The sequence below is a fragment of the Calonectris borealis genome, chromosome Z (genome assembly GCF_964195595.1).
Source record: "Calonectris borealis chromosome Z, bCalBor7.hap1.2, whole genome shotgun sequence".
NCBI lineage: Eukaryota > Metazoa > Chordata > Aves > Procellariiformes > Procellariidae > Calonectris > Calonectris borealis.
In genome coordinates, this window is record NC_134352.1 from 16,801,212 (window position 1) to 16,822,833 (window position 21,622).

General features: G+C 37.3%; 1 protein-coding gene across 10 annotated transcripts in view; it reads right to left on the reverse strand.

Annotated features, from left to right (window-relative positions):
- MCCC2 (methylcrotonyl-CoA carboxylase subunit 2) overlaps positions 1 to 21,622 on the reverse strand; it is a 38,924-nt gene continuing 17,302 nt past the window's right edge. For 3 of the 10 annotated variants that reach the window (XM_075137789.1, XM_075137793.1, XM_075137794.1), the window contains 10 exons: positions 16,148 to 16,212; positions 15,119 to 15,218; positions 14,078 to 14,173; positions 12,741 to 12,813; positions 12,463 to 12,539; positions 10,335 to 10,401; positions 9,915 to 10,071; positions 8,122 to 8,236; positions 6,766 to 6,851; positions 1 to 434 (listed from right to left, as the gene is read on the reverse strand). In XM_075137789.1, coding sequence (XP_074993890.1) covers positions 317 to 434; positions 6,766 to 6,851; positions 8,122 to 8,236; positions 9,915 to 10,071; positions 10,335 to 10,401; positions 12,463 to 12,539; positions 12,741 to 12,813; positions 14,078 to 14,173; positions 15,119 to 15,218; positions 16,148 to 16,212 — 954 coding nt within the window. In that variant the 3' untranslated portion in view covers positions 1 to 316. Of the gene's footprint in view, positions 435 to 5,350; positions 5,468 to 6,523; positions 6,563 to 6,765; positions 6,852 to 8,121; positions 8,237 to 9,350; positions 9,452 to 9,914; positions 10,072 to 10,334; positions 10,402 to 12,462; positions 12,540 to 12,740; positions 12,814 to 14,077; positions 14,174 to 15,118; positions 15,219 to 16,147; positions 16,213 to 21,622 lie in introns of those variants that run through there. The other 7 variants (XM_075137788.1, XM_075137792.1, XM_075137791.1 and 4 more) reach the window with 6 other exon arrangements.

Consider the following 21,622-nt stretch of genomic DNA (forward strand, 5'->3'; position numbering starts at 1 on the left):
TGTAGCTTATTTTGCAGATTTATTTATATAAGAGATAGTATCAATGGTTTCTTGTCAAACATTAAATATAATGCTAGAAGTAGCAGTTTATTCATGCAATGCAGTTATACAAGTACTGTGACTGATCTCAAATCACTATCAAAACACTGAAGCATTGTGTGATGATTACTCAGTAAAAATGAATAACTATGACATTTCCATTAAAAATAGCATTGTACAGATCTTTGTTTTTTAATCACCTCTACATTGTAGTTAGTTTGCTTTCCAGCCCATATTAAAATATACAGAGGTAATTCTGATGAGCGTACATTTAAGTTTACATCCTGAAAACCCCAAATTCTGTCTTCTTCATAGGTGCATTTAATGCTGCGCTGAGACTGAGGCCCAAAACCAGTCTTGTGTCAGCTGGATCAATAATTCCGTCATCCCATAATCTGTATGTGTGGGGGGAAATCAAACAATAATAATTAAAGGAAATTAACATATACAGCAGATAGATTTTCAAGCACATGAAACTGGAAATAGTTATACTAAAGAGAGTGGACTGAAGAGCTAAATTACACTTGACGCCATGGAGTTAGTTCACTTTAACTATCAATGTAATAGACTGGTGTGTATTACTCTGTGGAAATTGTCTTCTAGAACAAAGTATAAATTTTGGATAAATGAAGAACATCCGGTCTACATATTTTAAATGAGATTCTTCATACTTGTTTTTAGTATGAATTCATTACCTTAGAGAAAAAAGACCCTCTCTGTTTTTTAATATTGACATGGAAAATGACCTTTTGTCACTGACCTATCTTCTTCTATTAAGAATGCTAGTATTTTAAGGACTATGTCACACATTATTTACGCTACTCAGGTTAGTTCAGCTGCCAGATGAGGATGACACAAGTGTTTATTCTTTCATCATTAAAAGAGCCAGAGTAAATATCAAGTATTTCCAGTATTTTTTGTATCTATTTTTTCTGAAGTCCATTTCTAAACAACTGTAAGAGAATATCCTCCTTAATCCAGCCCTGAAGGCAATCAAATTATGAACAAGCAATTACCAAATTCCCAAGTCCCCAAAATCACAAACACTTGTAAACAGTCTCTTTGATATTATCCAAAAATTAAAGTACTTGTGGCATCAGTTCTCAATGACAGCTCCACCCTACCCAAAATGAAATTGCTGTCAAAACCCCCAGCAGGCCATAAAGCCGTAAATATTGTATAACCACTACCTCCCCAGCAAGATACTTAAACAAGATACCACACTGTTCATTGCAACCCAGTCTCGCTTAAGGATGCATTTTAATCAGGGTCTGCAAAACATATGCACAGTATCTTTGGTTAAGACAGTGATGCTCCTCTTCCATCCCATCTTTCCCTAGGGAGACTTATTTTGCATTCTTTTTTGAACTTACTTCAGTGTTGTCTAATGTTTAATTCTTTGCCTGTGGAAAATTTAAAAATACAAGAAAGGGACATGAACAGGGAGCCAAGATTGACTCTACCAAGAGAAAGCAGAGCCATTCCCTTCTAACTGAAGTTTCCAGCTGCAAATTTCAAGCTGCAAATTCCCAGCTGCAAATTTCCTATTGTTTGAAGATTAATTGAAAAAAAGATCTATTAGACAAGAAACTTGTCTTCTCTCAATACTGAATGTGCCAAGCTCACCCCAAAAAGAAAGAGGGCTGCAAACTGTACATAAATACACACTAATAAGCTCAAGGCAGCAGGAGACACTTGTGAGTGTTTTCCATCTTTGCTTTATTTCGCCATTTGCTGTGAAAGTGATATTCATCAAATCAAATACAAATATTAAGAGACGGACAATGTATGCTTTTCATTTTACAACAAATACATGTATCTATCCTAGGATGCACAAAGTGGCATTGTAATAAAGGACACCTGTAACAAGACGAGGCATGAGGGTTCAGACTCAGCTTAGGAGCCTGTTTTCCAACCAGCAGAGAGAGAAGAAAAAAGATACCCAACTGAGAAAGAACGTTCCACCACAAATGTATCTTACCAAGATGCAGCTCCCCAAGTAGAGGAGACTGTTACCCTAAATGGGGCAGAAGAGCAAAGCCGAAGTACAAAAGGAGAAAGGGGTTTGGAGAAGGGAAGTTTTGCTGTTAATTGGGCAAAATTATGCCGTTTCTTTTTTGGGCCTGAATCAGATTAATCCGCTGAAGGGATGGAGAAGATCCCTACTAATAGTGAAAAGCAAAGTAGTTTTGTGATTTCTAATCAACCACAATCCCTTTGTTTTCTTAGGATTGTGAAAAAAACAACTGTAAGAACAATCTCAAAAATAGTAATTTCTATTTTTAGGCAAATTTGGTTTTTTTGACTGTTACAGGTTTCAAACTTTCAAACAAAAATCAACTTTTTTAATGAATACTTGCAATTAGCTTTTTTATTTATGAAACACATTGAAATTGAATGAAGGAGTTCATACTTCTTAAAAGTGTTTAATAAATCTGCTAAGGGCCTGAGGAGGGCAGGGATTAACTGAATCAAAAAGAATCACCAACTTAATGCGGTACCTTCTAAGCTGCAACTTCATAGTGACTACCACTGTAATAAACACTTCCAAACATGAAGCACATTTTAATCGCAGATTCGTTTTTTTGTAACACAATAATTAACTTATATTGACAACCACAAAGATTTTAGCTTGCATGGAAGTCAAGCTGCTTTCATATGGTCACTCCTGGCTTCTGCTTCTCTTTGTTTAAAGAAAACTACATTCTCTACTGGGATGTAACATTAATAATTAAACTATCTATTAAAACCCCATTGCTAGAACATGAGTCACAAGAGCACTCATAAAATATTTGTAACTGAGACACTGTGAGTAAAAGAAATGAAGTCCCCAGAAGTGAAATGCTGATGTGATTTGTTAAGGTGCAAACCGCTGAAATCCTTTTAGAAAACTGTAAGCAGATTAATATAACTCATTAAAAAGGGTGCTGCCTAATGACTCCCGTTAATTAAGACTCCTCACTGTGAAAGGTTCTAATCAAATAATTGATTAAAGTTTGATTAGAAAATACAACTGCAGGGAACAGTATTGCCATCCTGTACACATAACAAGTTATAATTTATAAGCAAAATTATATAAGCAGAGTAAATAGGGAAATTTGCTTGTATTTAAGATCATTAGGGTATTTTCCTTCCCTCTCATTATTACTGCTAAAAGCTTGATTCAAAGCCTAATGAGGTCAACTGGAACAGTCGTATCAATCTCAATGGACATTAGGGGTGAGGCAAACTGGCCCCCATATCTTAGCAAGAGGACAGTGTGAGCAAGCCTCCAAACGGGCTGCACCTGCGCAGTAATACAGACAGCAGTTTTTCTGCACATCTATCCTCTCAGTAAGGCAAAGCTGTTTGTTGGACTTTTCTTGTTGGCCTTGTTGGTGGAGCAATCTAGTTAGAATCTGACAAAACCAAGGCTATCCAGATTCAGAACAACACCCCGACGTTTGGTTGATGATCAACTGTTTTTACCATGCTTGGGACCAGACAGGAAGCATCCTTTAGAGCAAAGGGAACAGGTTACTTCTTCCCTCTGACCTATGGTGAATGCTTGCCAATAAGCAGCTGCTGGTCTTGGCTGACAAATGGGTTGGCTCCAAGGTACAAGGTGGCTAAATCCCTCCCTCAGGTACATTACTTGCTGCAAAAACTGTAATTCTACTTCATCTCATTGTTTCTGCTTGGACAGCCTACTCTACAGTAATAAAAACTTTTGAGCTATCAGTCTGAGATCTTGCTTAGGAATTAGCAATAAATGAAGGAACAAGGCACACACACGTGATAATATTGGCAGCAAGGCATGAAATCAGGGCAGAAAACATGAGAATATCTACTGATATACACTATTATCTCTACAATGCAGCAGAAAGCAATTAAGAGCTCCTAGACAACGAGACTGTACCTACATGGATCGAAGAGAGAGAGAGAGATCAGCCTGGACTCTCTTGACCTGAGCCAGTCACACACTGTTCTCACAAGCACTCCTCAGTGAAAAGGGGCATTTCCCTTTCATCGCTTTTAGCCAGATGAACCTCAGCGAGATTTCAATTCTGACATCTGACTTCAGCTGGGCTTATTAGCTTGAGTGCACCCAACCACATGCAACCCAGACCCACATTATTTCTCAGCCAGCTCACATCTGTGCACGTTAAGTTTCACTTCCAAGCTACAGGCACAATAAGAAGTACGTAACTACCCTGCTTTTTTAAATGAAGGACAGGACACCTAGCATTAAGAGCACTTCCTAACCCCTAAGCTAGGCAAACTCAGGCTATTTACTGAGGTGCCTTCTGGATTTGCAAACCTGACTTCATAAAATGGCGAGATATTCTGGAAAATAAACTGGTAAAAGTTGCTCACTAGAGAGCACAAAGTTAGTGTTAAATACTTAAGTTTCACGTCTAAAAATCACTGGACATTATTAAAAATTTAGAATCTGACTTTTTTTAATTCTAACCTTAATCTTACATGTAAAACTACTTTCTTGCAGATTAGTAACTTACTGTTGTAAATACTGACAACGGTGTGTTGGTTTTTGGGAGAGGACAAGTTTTTATATCGCTAATATACTGAATATATTGACTGTTAAATAAATCCAATTATTTTCAATCATGAGTACAAAGAGACTACGACTGTGTTTCCAGTGAATATGCAAAAAAAAGCAAATGTGGGGGAAAAAAAAATCAAACCATTCATCTTCTCCTCCATGGTAGGAGGATAATCTGTATTTTAAATACAGACAGTTTGACTCATTTTTTTAATGTTATCAGTGGAAAATTCTTCTCTTAAAATCCAGTTATAAAAAATGACAATACGTGTCTTCATTCTTCCTTCTTGCCTCAGGGCACAAGGTTTTGTGACACACATACTAGGCTTGATCTTCAAGGAGTACTAAAAGAGATAGCACAGAAGTTTTTTAACAGCTGACACCATCTCTCAATTTGGGAAATCCTTATGAAATTTAAATCTATTAAAAAGATTTTTCAAAAAAAATCAAAACCAGTGTGCCACCAGAAAGTCCATGTCAATAACAATTCAGGATTTCACAATCGATTATATGTAAAAACCCCAATAAACTGTAACTTTGTAGCAGTGGGGGTTGTACACATGCATAAAACCTTAAGAAGTTGAGAATATCTATGACTCTCTCCATCACTAACAATTTGCCTCTGCCAGAAGCAGAGAGCAAACACTGACGAGACTAAAATCCTCCCTAAATCCATGACCCACATGCTATACGACTGCACCGCTAAAATCTGCCTAGATGACACCACAAACGCTGTGCTGCACATCCTACTGAGAATATTTACCCCATCACAGTACAGCCAGGGCAAAATGGCAAGAGCTTCCACGTGATGAACGCACTCATTTGATTAAATGTTAAAATGAACATGGATTCCCTAGGTATGATTTTTCAGTTAAGTTCACTCCACTGTCCCAACAGAAAACAGAGGAAAAGCTACCATTAATTTTATATCTTCCTTCAGATCATGACAGAAATTCATAAAGGAGCTCACTGATGCTATGCTGCTACAGCTATGCTGTATCAAATTTGTCACACATGAGATTAAGCAGGTATCAAGTTAGACAAAAAGGCCCTCAAACTCCTTCGCTTCTGGGCATCTCTATGACACCGACAGAGTATCTTGCACCCACCTGTTCACATAATTTCTGCCCATGATGCCCACATCAAGATTTATCTTATCCCACCCACTCTGTACTCAGTTTGCTTCCAGATTTCCCAGCTTGCAGGTAAGAAAACCACCAGTAATTCTAATTCAGCTACATAAAAGCATACATACAGCAGACTCCACAGTTGTATGAGACTAATATTCTTTCTGCAAAATGAGAAGCCACAGACGCACAGTAAAGCCCTGTACTACATGCTACCCTCCACCATCATTACCAGCTAAAAAAGGAGAATTAGCTTTGCATACCACAAGCAGAAAAATGTCCAGGAAGATTAGTACAGACAGGGTGAAAGTCATGTTGAGTAACAATCAGCGGCCAGGAAAGCCTCCAAGCTAGTTGCCAGAAGTAACACTCCAGGATGCCACCTTGCTTCATTAGCCTAACAAGTTTCTGGGCATTTACTAACCATTAACCTGAGCACAAAATGCTGCAAAGGACTTCTCAACAAACATGAATATGCTGCATCCATCACCTAATGCCCTATCCAAATTGCTATCATCCAATACAGTCAACTACCAAGATTACGACCTCAGATTTGCAAATGGCTTCAGATCCTCCAGAAACTTCTCTTTTACCAGTGGCCTCTTATACTTGCAGAATCCCACTAGAATGAATTTTTCCTAACACACATGCAGCCACTCATTACTCTGTTCAATGGACTTCAGAAAGGTGACCAGATACTGCACTGGCAAGAATGATATAAAACTTATCCAGAATAGAATACATAGAACATAAACTCCAATACATAAACTCCAATACATAGAACATAAACTAATGCTACCATATCATTACTTACAGAACCAACAGAATAATTCCTGCAAGTGCATGCCTTCTCCTGAAACAGAACATACTACAAACTCTCAGAGACAAGACAGACAAAAACATTGATTTGAAGCTTGTTGTGTCGTAATCCTACACATAAAACACAATCTTTGTTCCAGATTTCTTTGTTCTGCTGTTCTTCCACACCAAGATACAGATGTTATTGTTATGTCCTGTGATTACAATTAAGTTTTGGAAAAGTCATTTATATGTTACCTTGCACTGGAATAGTAAGGATTTCCTTCCTCCTCAAACCTCCTAATGATTGGCTCCTTCAAAGCTGCTTCATCTGCCTCAGATAACTAAAAAACCAGGCAAATAAACAAGCACAGATAAGATATTCTTTAATATTTTCTTTCACAACGACAGCAGAGCTTTATATGCAGCATCAAACTTGAAAAAACTGCCTAAATGATCTCCCCAAAGTTTTTCCCTCTTTTTACCCACAGTTATCAATTTAGCATATTTGACAATGAAATTAAAATACCACTTTTCAAAATGGGTGGGTGGGAAAAGGAGAGTGAAAATATACTTAACTGAGTGTAAGAATAATTGGGAATTAGCGCCTGAAAAATTACTGAAACTACTGTACTGAATAAACCGCGTTCTGAATTGCCTTTGGCAAGATTTTTTAATAAAACAAGTCTGTGCTATTCTAACACTGGATTTCTCTATGATTCAGAGTGGTCACCGCTGTAATCCAGAAAATTTTCAAGTTTCTAACACATTTTACTGACATTAACTACAATTATGTTTCTCAACTTCTTTCTGGGTACCATCTTGTCCATCTTAGGGATTTGGGAAATTACAATAGAGATGAGGGTGAATATATTCTATCCACAGAAAGCCCAAATAAAGTGTATAAAAAAGAACTGTTGAGATAACATGTACATACCGCTTCATTATTCTGAATAACTACTCATGATAAATACAAGCCATTTTAAGACATCACAATAAAATCACTTCTTAGGGGACCAAGGCACCAGTACAAACATAAACCATGTCATTTAAAAAACACAGCAGAAAAGTGTGTACTGAGAAATTAGAAAAGATTATTAAGGAAAATACCACTAATTTGAAATTAAAATGTTAAAATGAGTCAAAACCTTTTCCAAACCTCTACAGACTTCTACTGTTACAAGTTTCATAATTCTCAGTCACCGAATAATTTGAAGACCAGCTTTCTATAAAACTGCCTACTTCAAAAATAATTGAAACGACACTTTGTTCTGACATATTTCTCCTCATGCTCCCAAACCAGGGCGGATCCCTGGCTGCTCATCTTGGGCAGAACTAATAATCTGGTGCACAAAATATAAAAAGATCATGATATGAGAAATACTCCTCTTTTTAAGCAAAGACAAGAAATGTCATAAATTATCTTCAATTTAGAAGATAACAATAACATTTCACAAATGCTTCATGTTTGTAAGTGCAGTAGGTGGCACTGGGAGAACAATAGTTCATTGGTGTCTCACTCTGTATCATCCTTTCCTAGCTCTTAAAGTGAGCAACTCCAGTGAAAGAGTAAATGATAATGACATTTCTGCAAATGAAAGAGGAAAGATGTACCTGTTTTCCCTCCCTTGCTTTTTGGTCCTTAGCTATTGTAGCTAGAACAGTTGCAGCTTGTTCCCCTCCCATCACCGATATGCGAGCATTTGGCCACATATAAAGAAATCTTGGACTGAAAAAATACGTATTAAATATTAAAACAAGACATTGCGTTATTTCCTAGTAAAGAACTAATTCTCACTCAGCTAAGAATTCATTTTTATGCACGACAATCTTACAAGGTATTGGTTTTTAAAGAATGCAAATTAATGTACTTCAATGCTTGCAGCATTCATAGAATCATAGAATCATAGAGGTTGGAAAAGACCTCTAAGATCATCGTGTCCAACCGTCAACCCAACACACCATGCCCACTACACCATGTCCCTAAGGGCCTCATCTACACGTCTTTTAAATACCTCCAGGGATGGTGACTCAACCACTTCCCTGGGCAGCCTGTTCCAAGGCCTGACCACTCTTTCAGTAAAGAAATTTCTCCTAATGTCCAATCTAAACCTCCCTTGGCACAACTTCAGGCCATTTCCCCTCGTCCTATCGCTAGTTACTTGGGAGAAGAGACAAACACCCACCTCGCTACAACCTCCTTTCAGGTAGTTGTAGAGCGTGATGAGGTCTCCCCTCAGCCCCCTCTTCTCCAGACTAAACAACCCCAGTTCCCTCAGCCGCTCCTCATAAGACTTGTGCTCCAGGCCCTTCACCAGCTTCGTTGCCCTCCTCTGGACACGCTCCAGCACCTCAATGTCCTTCTTGCAGTGAGGGGCCCAAAACTGAACACAGGATTCCAGGTGCGGCCTCACCAGTGCCGAGTACAGGGGCACGATCACCTCCCTACTCCTGCTGGCCACACTATTTCTGATACAGGCCAGGATGCCGTCGGCCGCCTTGGCCACCTGGGCACACTGCCGGCTCATGTTCAGCCGGCTGTCAACCAGCACCCCCAGGTCCTTTTCCTCCGGGCAGCTTTCCAGCCACTCTTCCCCAAGCCTGCAGCGTTGCCTGGGGTTGTTGTGGCCGAAGTGCAGGACCCGGCACTTGGCCTTGTTGAACCTCATACAGTTGGCCTCAGCCCATCGATCCACCCTGTCCAGGTCCCTCTGCAGAGCCTTCCTACCCTCGAGCAGATCAACACTCCCGCCCAACTTGGTGTCATCTGCAAACTTACTGAGGGAGTAAAACCCCAGTGTTTGAAAATGTGAAAATTCTGCTCATTTCCTGTATTCAAGCACCTTAAAAATTTATTTCTCTCTTTCTTGAGTCTTTTCATCTCACACACCCCCCAGGAATTTTTCTCTTTAAAAATATCACCAACTTCAATAGTATCAGGGACCTTGAAAAATGAGAAAAAAATATATATGAGTCATGTCCAAAGGGTCAAAAAAATATCCTAGGGGTCCTGCAAACATTACTCATAAAAACAGGCTCATAAAAGTGAGTAAGGATTTTTTATACAAGCTGGTACTCTTCATATGAATGCAGAATAAAGGACCAGCCCATACTGCCTAATGATTGTTTAGGACTGTAAAATTTTTCCTCCAAGAGCTAAAATGGGAGAAAAGCATGTCAGCACATTTACATGTTAGATCTCCTTCGTCACCTAATTCAAGGTTAATCACGAGTCTGTCAATATCTACAGGTTGTTATTTACTTATGACTGTATTCACAGAAAACTGTTTTGTTTTCCAAATAGCACTGTTTCTGTAAGAGTTTAGAGAGTTTTTCAGAATGGTACTTCAAGGTTCTGTTCTCTTAACTTAGTGTTATCTCCTGTCATAATGTGAAGTAACACTTACCTATATGCTCTTCCACACATCCCATAGTTTCCAGCTCCATAAGAACCACCAATAATCACTGTTATTTTAGGTACACTGGCACAAGCTACAGCAGTTACCATCTTGGCACCATCTTTTGCTATCCCTCCAGCTTCATATTCTCTACCAACCATGAAACCTAAAGAATTACAATGTGAAAAAGAACTTTATATTATTATACTGTGCTATATGTCATCCTATGCGCTTTATAGCACATGTAGAAAAAAATGAAGAACAAATCATAAGGCAAGGCCTTCACCAGCTGCTGACAGGCTGATTTCAGAACAGGCTAGAGATGTAAGTACAACGAAGTACACAAGATGCTGTCTAGAAGTCATAGCCTCAACAGCTAACAGCAAATCCTACAACATAGTGAAACCTCAAAATATTGAGCTTATTCACCTGTAATATTCTGCAAAAACACAATGGGAATATTTCTCTGGCAACACAACTGGATAAAATGTGTACCCTGTGGAGAGGAAAGAGAAAAAAAAAAGCACCGTTAAAAGCTGGATCAGTGAAGCTGTCACTACAGCACTCTGAAGTCTGTGACAAGTCTCCTTCCACTGAAGTCCATGGGAGTATTTGCATCATGAAGTGCTGTACTACTTTTGCTTCATCCAAAGTCAACTGCAAAACATGCATTCGCTCTAGCAGAAGTAAGAAAACGCCAAAAATGTGTGAGTCCAAGGGTAAAGCAGAAATAATATTAAAAGAATTACTGCTGATACTGAAAAGCTTAACTGTTTTGATTCAGCCAATATGTAGTTAAACCAAAGACATCTTCGCAGCGTGGCATCTGACATTGAGTTTTCTAAGACTGTGTCGTGGAAATTAAGACAACCAGTCAGAAAAAAGTATCTCCCCATTTCCTGTACAAAAGAAAATTATTCTCTGAAATTGCGAAAGGCCCACATACTGTATTTGCTCATGGCCCTGCCATATGCTGTAACACACTTTCCTTTTTCTCAGGGCAAACGCCCTCTCCCTATTTTCTAGGAAAAGACCATTTTCCTAGCAAAGACACAAATAGTAGATTCCAAGCTTCTGTTTCAACTAGAAATAATCTACATCAATAAAGTTCCTCAGGTTATTTACACATTGCTGGTGGTAAAAAAAAAAGGTATGTAGCACAGCAATTGAAAAAACCTCCAACTTCTTCACAAAACAAAACCAGCAAAATTTACAAAAAGAAAACAAAAACCCAGAAAAATCATAAAGCATCATCTTTAGCTAGCTTTTTCAGAGAAGCACTCGAAAAGCGTAGTGATGATCATGGGAAAAAGATGTGCCACAACTGATTACAAAAATGGAAAAGAAAAGAAAAAGAATATTGTTTGTAAGATTATGATGCTTACAGAAGCAACATCACCTACAAGGGTCTCTCTAGAAATGAAACAAGTGAAATTAGACCATCTCCTCTTACAGAATTGATAGGTCAGCAAAAGTCAGCAGAGGAAGATTCCTTACATTTTTTTTCATTGGTAGGAAAAAAGTTGCAGCACTAAATTATCAGAAAAATACTGAAAGTACTAGAAATACTGAAAGAGTTAATTTCAGCTTGGAAATAACTGTGTTAAAACAAATGCTAGCCGAAAATAATGCCACTTACTGCAGAGCTCCAAGTTGAAAGTATTCCTTCAGTACATGAAACTCAATTTCGTGTATTATTTTCTTACAGCAATAAATCAAGTAAAATTACTTCCTTTCTCCAAATCTCTCCTCAAGCCTTCCTTTTTCCTATAGATTTTCAATACCGATTTCCTCACCATTAGTTTGAGGAGCCTGCTAGAACAAAACTACCGTATGTAATTGCTATTACAAAAAATTCAACTGACAGTAGTTTCTTGAAAAAAATAAAGAACTAAACTCAACAACATAGATCAAGGTAAGTAACCACCCTGCCATACCCAGAAATTCTTTATCACCACCAATCCTGCAAGCCCAATCTGTAAAGCACTGTCAATTGCAATGCAATCACAATATTCCATCAAAGATGCTCTTTAATTCACAAAACAGGTATTTTAGTGCACAGATTTTAGGAGATTGCTTTCACTCATTAGTCAAAGCCAGGAGCTGCCGCAGCAAAGTATGAAAATTAAATCTCTGGTAAACTAATGAACTGAGTACTGGAATCCAGGTTTGAAATTTCGCAGTTACTACAAAAACAATGATGTGATTTATAGCAGTACATCACAGTTTCGGTTAGGAATCACAGAGGTTAGGAATTATAACTAAAAGGGTATTTTATGCAATCAGCTTGGACTTTTCTTGTAATAGCTGTAAGTTTCAGGATATACTATTTCAACTGTGTTGTAGTCACACAAATTCAAATGCTGTTTTTCTAACTGTATTTTCCTATTGACCTATCTACTGCATATCAGAAAAATCTACATAACACTGTTTCTAAAATATGATCAATTATTTTTACAGCTTTCATTACTCAAAAAAATTCCTCATTTCAAGAGCCAGTTGTCCATCAGAAGTTTTGTTTCTCAACGGCAAAGCAGCTAATAACCTACTTATTTACCTTTTTTGCTGACTCTGAGAAAAGAACTCCATTGTTTCCAATAACTCCTACTGGATAACCAAATATTCTTGCAAATCCTGAAGGAGAAAGATAAATTTGTATATTTACACATATTTTACCATAGAATATAAAGGCAACACTTTCCCTTGGTAACAGAAACTGCTGTTCTTCTGAAGAAAAACTTTATAAAAATATCAATGGGTGAGCCAAACAGAATGAATCCAACTATAAAACCAGTGGGAACATATACAGAATAATTATAATATATTTCTAAATACCTGTAATTAAAGTATCCCCATACAAGGCTTTGAATTCATCAAATTTACTTCCATCTACAATTCTAGCAATGACCTTAAGAAAAAATAGAAAAATAAAATTAAATTCCTAATCCTTCACAGTTTTTAATTTGTTTAGAAAGAAAAGCCATGCTAACATATAACTTAAACTAAATGCTTTCCATTTAGAATCCATCAAGTAGTCCACCATATAAACAGTCTGGATGGCAGGCAAAGCCCATTTCCTTTTTAAAGTACGTGTTTATCAAAAATGGAATTTCAAGATTAAGAATATTCTAACCGAACAGTTTAAATTATACAGGAACGAAGTTTTCCTGATTAGCTAAATTTCAGAGAAAAACTGCTACCTCTGGTTATATTAAACATTAATCAATAAGACTCACATTTATAAAGAGAAAAACATATACAGTCACGAGTCACTTTCTTAGACATAAGTTTATTTTCAGCTTTGCTTAAGTTTGCTTAAGTGACATACAAAAATAATGAAGAACTGTTTGTAGGTTTCTCTGAGATGCAAAGGAGCCATTTCATATAAATATACATCAGTTGCTAGCAAGACATTTGCCACAAGATATTTATTTCAACTTTAAAAGAACATAAATCCAAGCTATTACAACTTTCGAGAGTGAGGTGCAAGTGTCACTCAATAGAAGTGTTCATCATTTTCTCCCTTAGTGCAAAGCAAATCCTAGTAATTTCTGACAAAGTATTTTAAGAAAGGTACATACTAAGACTCTTCCTAAAATAAATACTTGGTTGGTAGTGAAAAACGCTCTGAATATGGGATCTGCGCAAAATATGAGAAAGGATGTAGTCTCGGATGAAGGTACCGACGCAAATAATTACACTAGAGCTGCAGCAGAGTACAATAGTCTCTATATGTGGTTGGGAGAGTATTGAATTGTTTGGGGTGCTTATACTCCATAAATTTTAAAATATTTGACCTTTACTTTCACAAGAGTAACAAAAAAAGAAAGCTATCACATCACTTGGCAAATCTACAGAACGCTTTGCCAACGCAACGCTCCCTATTTCCTGGCAGCTTTTTCAGAATGTTATCAATCTCTCATCCTTGCTCATCCTTCTTAAAAGTATAACCAAAAAGCATTATATTTTCAACATGTCATTGCCATTGCAATGGATCCGCTGGACAAAAATATGAAAAAAAATGTTAAAAGATTTTATGAAATTTAAATATTGACTATATACCCCAAATCAGATTTCTGTAGACAAACTATGATGATATAAAGAGTGATTTCCTGCAAGAAAACTGAGTGCATGCATGTATGGGCATGCAGATCTCGCATTTATATTCATACCTCTTTGACATCAAAGTTTCTTTTTAGCTGGTCACCAACAATTCCATATATTTCATCAGCAGGAAATAAAGGCTCTTCTGATGGTTCTATAGTTACCTGTAGCGATTTAACAAAACAATTTACACAACAAAGGAATTATTACTCCACATTGTGACTTAAAAAACCCAAACAACAATTAATTTTGCAACTGCTTTGAGCAAGCCTTCTTCTTCACCAACCACATGAAAATGCCTGTACTGGCTTGTCCTCATTTTGCATAAAGATCAAGTTTCTTAAACTGAAGGTTGATAACACTTTCTCACTTACTGTTACCTTTCTTTCTACTCCTGTGTATACCTCCATACGCGCTCCACTTCTTCCATGTTATCAAAAATTACGCATGTCCTCCCATTTGCTTACTTCCCCCTGTGCCCTATTAGGCAGGTAGTATTCTAAAAAACCAATGAAGATTTTTGCCACGCAACTGAATACAGTAACTTGCCTTCCTTCAGCTGCTGAGCTTTAATCTTCAATTCACCCTCTCGCATCTCCTGCGAAAATAAGTTAAGGCAATTCCTCCCCCATATGCTACCCATTCTGTTTTCTACAAGGAATTTTTAAATCAATACAATACAATACAATGACGTGATTTAGGTCTATTCCCTCAGTTTTATACCTTTCATTAATAATAATAGAAAATGTGTATTCAAAAAGATACTTTAGCGGGTATCTAATTTTAAGTCCATGGGAATGATCATATGGGCTTAAAATTATATTAAGCACCTTGCAAGATTGGATTAATCTTAAAGCGCAATTCTGTGATTCTGAAGCACTGTTCTAGTTGCTTTACTCTTGCATGTAATCCCAGAGATTTTATTGGGAATAATGCAGCAGGAATGTATTTGCAGAACTGAAACATTAGAGAAATCTTTAAAGACAAGAACCATAACTTCCATTTTCAAAGTGTCTGAAGTCAGAGACAAAAAATGTGTTGTATGAATCAGGTGAAGAAAAGCATTCCTAATTTAAACAACGCAGTGTTTTCAGATTCTATACACTTACATTTACTTTCTTTTGGAGATTTAAACTTCTTACAGCTTTCCTTGCTAGATGAATCGCATGATTGTCATCCAAAGCATAATGATCTGTTACACCAGATTTTCTGTATACAAATAACAATAGCAATATGAAGACTTAAAAAATTTGACAATGCAAATCTGAGGTTTTAAAAACCTTTAAGACTTTAGAAATTTTATATTTATCTTTAAAATATAGATGCTACAATACAGTTCTCCACGTTTTGTTATGAAATTACTTTCAAAATAAAACATATGCCTGAGCTTTTCTTTGAAACAGTACATTCAAGTTATCAGACATGACATAAAATACCAACTCTAGGAAGTAAAAAATCTAAATGACAATACAAGACATGACAAACATTGTTCAAATGGAAATTAAAATTAATTTGAAATTATAAAAACATGTTTACAGAAATGTTTTGAACTGCCCTTAAAAAGAATTCTTTATTCACTTCCCTAAATTGAAGTAAAAATTAAGCATTTATTGTACAGTAATACTTTACTTATTGTACAGTAATAACTAACTTTGTTTACGATTCTTTTCATTTAGAACTAGAAAGTGTGTAAATTCTTTGTTTTGATAACAAGTATTCTCTTACAAAAAACCTAAGCTATTTTAATCGTTTGTAGTAAGTTCTGACAGTAAGAAAGACACAATCTGCAAAATATATTATCTTTCTCAATGTGTATTATTCTATTAACACTCAGTATTAAACAGTATAGAAAAGTCCTCCACATTATGTGTGATGCTGCAGTATATTAGACATGTAAGTATTTTAAAGTAGTAAATGAAGGAAACAAGATCCTAACTAGAGCAACATAAGGTAACTATGCTACTCTAACAACAAAATGATTCATCAACACCAGATAAGGACACAGAAAGTATTAACTTTCAAAATGTAAATATAGTTTAAAAAAGATCTAAATATGAATTAATAAAATAAAATAAAATACACCCTACTAAAGTCTAAAGGATGGAAGAAATTAACTCTGAGAAAATATTTCTTTAAACCTGCAGTGAAGATCCGCCCCTCCAAGATCCTCTGCTGATACCTCTTCACCTGTTGCTGCTTTAACCTACCACAAGAAAAGGAAAATGAGCTTTAGAGTTGACACTTGTCTTGCATTAATATTTATACTGGCTCAGTTATAGCAATGAAAGAGATCTTTGCAAAATGCTTCTTCATTAATAGTATTTCCTCAGTTACTCTCCCTCAGAGCATTTAAAATATGACAACATAGAATCCTGTCAAAATTACTTAATTTCTCTGACTTTGTATCCTTATTCTAGCATTAATATGTAGTTTTTATTGAGAAAGATTCTCCACTTACTGTTGTGTTTATTTCTATGTCCATTATTAGTATGAATATACTTACACACCCTTTAGATTTATTAACATACATTTTCACAAAGATTTTTTTAGCATTTAACAAGCAATTTCAAACGTGATACTTTCCTACATTGTTTCAAACAAACGTCAGTTGAAACTTAGCATTCTTCAATTTTGCTTTCTCTACACAAATTCTTCTTCTATGAATTTTAACTTACTTATTTCAGTATTAACCATAAAACAGTCATTAGCAGTTTTTATTTTCTAAATCTTCCATTAAACATGCAATAAATTAGTAAGAATAAATTTTTTAAAATATTAAATAGCATATTAATGTCATAAAACTGTTTGGATCAAGTATGATGTCTCCATAAAAATGCCTCGAATTTGCACAATCTAAATCCTAGATCTGTCAAACCCTAGACCTGACAGGATAATTCGAGAGTGAGGGAACTCCTTCTTATAACAAAGCAGTATCATTTACTGCATGGTAAAAAAAACGTTCTTGATGCATTTTCACTCTACTATAACTGCTTTGAAAAGGATTCCTTGCAATCTGGTGAAACCATTATACATCACGCATGGAGAGTACAGAGGTAGTGTAAGAGACAAGGGAAGGGAAAACTATCATCACTTCCAAAACAGATTTCAGTTTCCAAGTTTCGCGTCTAAAACCAAAGCACACTAAATATATAAATATATATATATACACCACGCACGCACTCTTCCAAACTGTCACGTTTATAAAATTAAGTATAGGTACTTCTTCACTAATAGGATTTTTGCTTTTAAATCTGAATAGCTACCCATGTAATATGAAGGTGTGGCATTCTGATACTAATTGATGAAAAGTTTCTGTCAAAGACACAATTAACTTGAGTCTTCATTAAACAACAAACAGAAGAACATACTTTTAAGATAAATTAGGAAAAATTCCTTCACTGCAAAGGTTATCAAGCACTGGAACAGGCTGCCCAGGGAAGTGGTTGATCACCATCCCTGGAGGTATTTAAAAGATGTGTAGATGTGGTGCTTAGGGACATGGTTTAGTGGTGGAGTTGGCAGTGCTAGGTTTACAGTTGGACTTGATCTTAAGGGTCTATTCCAACCCAAATGACTCTATTCTATGATTCTATGAAGTAATTCTATACGTCTCTCTTTACGCGTCTGACACAGTATGCAGTTGTAACATTGTGATTCTGCGACTACTGCAGACCTTGGCACAAATCTGAATAGAGCACTGATTTCTATTAGCACAGAAATCTAGACACTCATTTTAATAAACTTTACAAAAATGGCTTTTTTCCTCTCCGCAGAGGTGAAGTTTTCCTTCTCCAAATCACAGAATTGCAGTTGTGGAGCCTGTCAGCCAGCCAGGGAGATTGTCTAGTTTAACTCCCCTGCTCAAAGCAGGGACAACCAGAGGAGGTTGCTCATGACCACATACAGTTGAGTTTTGAATATCTCCAAGGAGAGAGACTCCACAACCTCTCTGGACAACCTGGTTCAGCCTGACCACCCTTGCAGTAAAAAAGTGTCTTCTTACATGTAAATAGAATTTCCTGTATTTCAGTTTGTGCCCTGTAGCCTCCTAACCTGTCACTGGGCACCAATGAGAAGTCTGGCTCTACTGTGTTCACTCCCCACTGCATGGTATTCATAGACATGGACACATTCCCCCTGAGACATCTCTTCACCAGGCTGAAAAGCCCCAGCTCTCTCAGCCTCTCCTCATAACACAGATGCTCCAGTTCCTTCATCATCTTCATGGACCTTCACTGACTCACTGGAGTATGTCCATGTCTTTCTTGGTCAGGAGAGCCCAGAGCTGGACCTAGCACCCCAAATGTGTCTTATGAGGGCTGAGCAGATGGAAAGGATCATCACCCTTGACCTGCTGGAAACACTCTCCCTAATGCACGCCCAGCATGTTGCTGGCCTTTGCTGCAAGGGCACATTGCTGGCTCATGTTCAACTTGGTGTCCACCAGGATCTACAGTGCCTTTTCTGCCAAGCATCTTCCTAATTGATTGGTCCCCAGCCTGTTCCAGTGCCCAGAATTATTCCTTCCAAGGAGCATTTGCCTGCTGTGTTTAACTTCAGAAGGTTCTGTTCAGCCCCTCTCTCCAGCCTGTTGAGGTCCCTCTGAGAGGCAGCACAATCATCTGCTCTGTTAACCACTCCTCACAGGGTTTTATCATCTGCAAATTTGCTGATGGTGAACTTTGGACTGTTGTCCAGGTCACCAATGAAGATGTTAAACAGTATTGGTGCCAGTACTGACCTCTGGGGTAGACGACTAGTGATTGACCTCCAGCTTCAGCCCAGCAGTTCAGCCAGTTCTCTGCCCATTTACTACCACCTCACTGCGCATTTACCCAGTCTGTACTTCATCAGTTTGTTGAGGATGTTATGGAAGATAGCATCAAAAGCCTTGTCAAAGTAAACATAAACAACATCCACTGCTCTCGCTGCTTCCACTGAGCCAGTCATCTCAGCATAGAGGGCTATCAGTTTGGTCAGGCCTGATTTCCCCATTGTAAATCCATGCTGAAAACTCGCAGTCACCTTCTTGTCCGCAGTGTTTTTCGAAATAGCTTCCAGGATTATTTGCTCCAGCAACTTCCCAGGTACTGCAGTGCAATAGAGCATTCTACAAACTGTAGCTTAAATAGTACTAACTTTCTTAAAGTTCATTAAATTCTAACAGACTGCAAATAGAGTCTTGACAAGATATGTCGGGATTTTCAAAGAAATCCCTGTTCAAGCTACTTTGGCTAGCAATCATCAGGAGAAATGAACACAAACTTTAGATAAAATGTGCATTTCCCATAATAGATCAGACTGATATGTAGAAGAGTCTCCAGCACATAAATATACATGAATTTGACAAACTTATCCTTTTTTACGAGACCTTCCTTCACCACTGAGCACAGAATGTAGCAAATTTTCCCTGGGGAAGGAAAATCAGAAGTTTCTGGAATGGGATGGAGAAGTCTACTACAAGTGGTATTGCCAAGAGTGAGGATATAGATTCCTCAGCTTGGTGGAGTGCAGAAGAAGGGCCCTAGATATTACTACTACTGTGACTCCTCTTACTACTGAGATCTATCTGTTCATGAAGTCATTACTCCTCACCTTTCTGAAAAGGACAAGGAAACCTGCACTTTAGACTGCAATTCACTTTTTTTTAGCATACGCATCCCAAGACTAATTATAACTAACAGCAGGGATTTTGTTTCGATTCCTTAGGATGTTTTGTTTTAGGCAGGCGAGCGATAAAATCCAATCCAATTTTCTTCATATAGGAATGACATTTTGGGGAACAGAGCATACACAATAATGGCTACAATATCTGCTACAAATTGAATGAAGTTTCTATGGGAGTCTGAAGTAATTTTGATGCTTAGAGAAAGGCAAGTAAAATATTTTCAGTGAGAATATGAAAAGCTCTACCAAACAGAAAAGCTGACAGTAGTGATATTAAAGTTTGATCTATACACACAAAGATAAGGATCGTTACATCCGCAGGTTGCTAAGGAACAAATTAAATTGGAGGATAGTTGTGAAATCTTCCTCTGGAAGCAGTGAAAAGTTTTTGTCCTTTCTAACTTCCCAACATCCTTGCAGTCACTTACTTGTCTAGCCAAGTCTTCCCTTGAGACCTGACTCAGACCACCCTGTTTCAGCTGCCTATCCTGGCAAACGTCTCCTGCGCTACATTTCAGTGATACACATGTATGACCTAAATTCCCTTGCGATGTTAAACGATTACCACCCTCTTAGAACACGAGAGTCTGGTTTCTTTTTTTTCAGCTTCCTAGCCAGCTTCATGGGTGCTACTGGGTGTTAGCTGTCTTATTTTGAACCTTCTTAATGCTGGAGCTTGAAAGAAACTGGTTTTGAGCGAGCTCTCCAGGATACATTATTCGGTGCACCCAAGGGGTCTCCCAGGGTCTGATGAACTAACACAGCTCCAAGCAGAATCACTCAAGGTGCACAGCACTCTTGCCAATGGAAACGCCATGTCAGAAGAGCTGAGTTTGCTCAGGTCTTTCAGATTTACTAGTTGCACTTCTGCAACAAATTACTCTGAATCTGAGCAAGCCCCAGAGGCAGTACTGCCACTTTATATGCCACTGGCTCTAAGCCTATGAACGGTGCTGGACCTAGAATGGGTTTGTCTTTAGACAGCTCAGGTGTTTCCTGCAGCCAGGGCAGTTATTTGTAACACAATAACCAAGCTAATAACAGTGTGATGTAAAAGTTCATTTCTTTCATCATACTAATTTCCTTATCTCAGTAAAAAGATGTATGAATCACCCAATGTTACTCACTCAACTAACATTATTCTCAACTAATATCTTCATTCATATTTATGCCACTTTTCACCAGGAAACTCCTAATATCTAAATTACAGTGATAAATTTACAGAAAATTGCTTGATTTTGAGGGAGTCTTTGTTTACCTATAAACAACAAGCTGAAAGAGACTAATACAAAATAAAAAGGAACAGAGACCTAGATAAGGCGTTTGAAACAATTACTGCCAAAGAAATTTCAACAGACAAAGAAATTCTAGAATCCTAAATTCTACTGAGCAGTAAATAAATTAGCATTAAATGACACAGTTGCTATTAACTACTTCATCTGCTCTTGCTGAATACTTTGTTCTTCTTGCAACTGTCTGCATAAATGATAAAACTTTTTCTTTTTTTTTAAGCTGCACAGGAGTTTAAAATCCATCTATACATTGAACTTTGGAAAAAAAAAAAAAGGTATAAAATGTTAAATCCACTTTTAGCATCAAGATGACACAGTGGGGAAAAAACAACCCTGAAGTAAAGCAAAAACATACTGTGGAAATGAGAGCAGTGCTATACAAGTAAACACTAAATGACATCACAGGTAAGTTCTTCATGCTTTTAAGGAAATTAACAATCGTGCCTTAGGAACTGGTCAACAAAAAAAAGCTGTCAATGGTTGTCTTCCTTTAGTTTATGGGACCTGCTACATTTTCCCCAGTATCTTAAGTGGTGGAAAGAAATTACTTCCAGCAGACCCCCTCCTCCGTTACTACAGGAATTGAGTGGAGCAGTATCTTCATTAACAATGCTGTTACAAAGTGATTTCTCCATTTAGGCCTGCTCAAGTTGG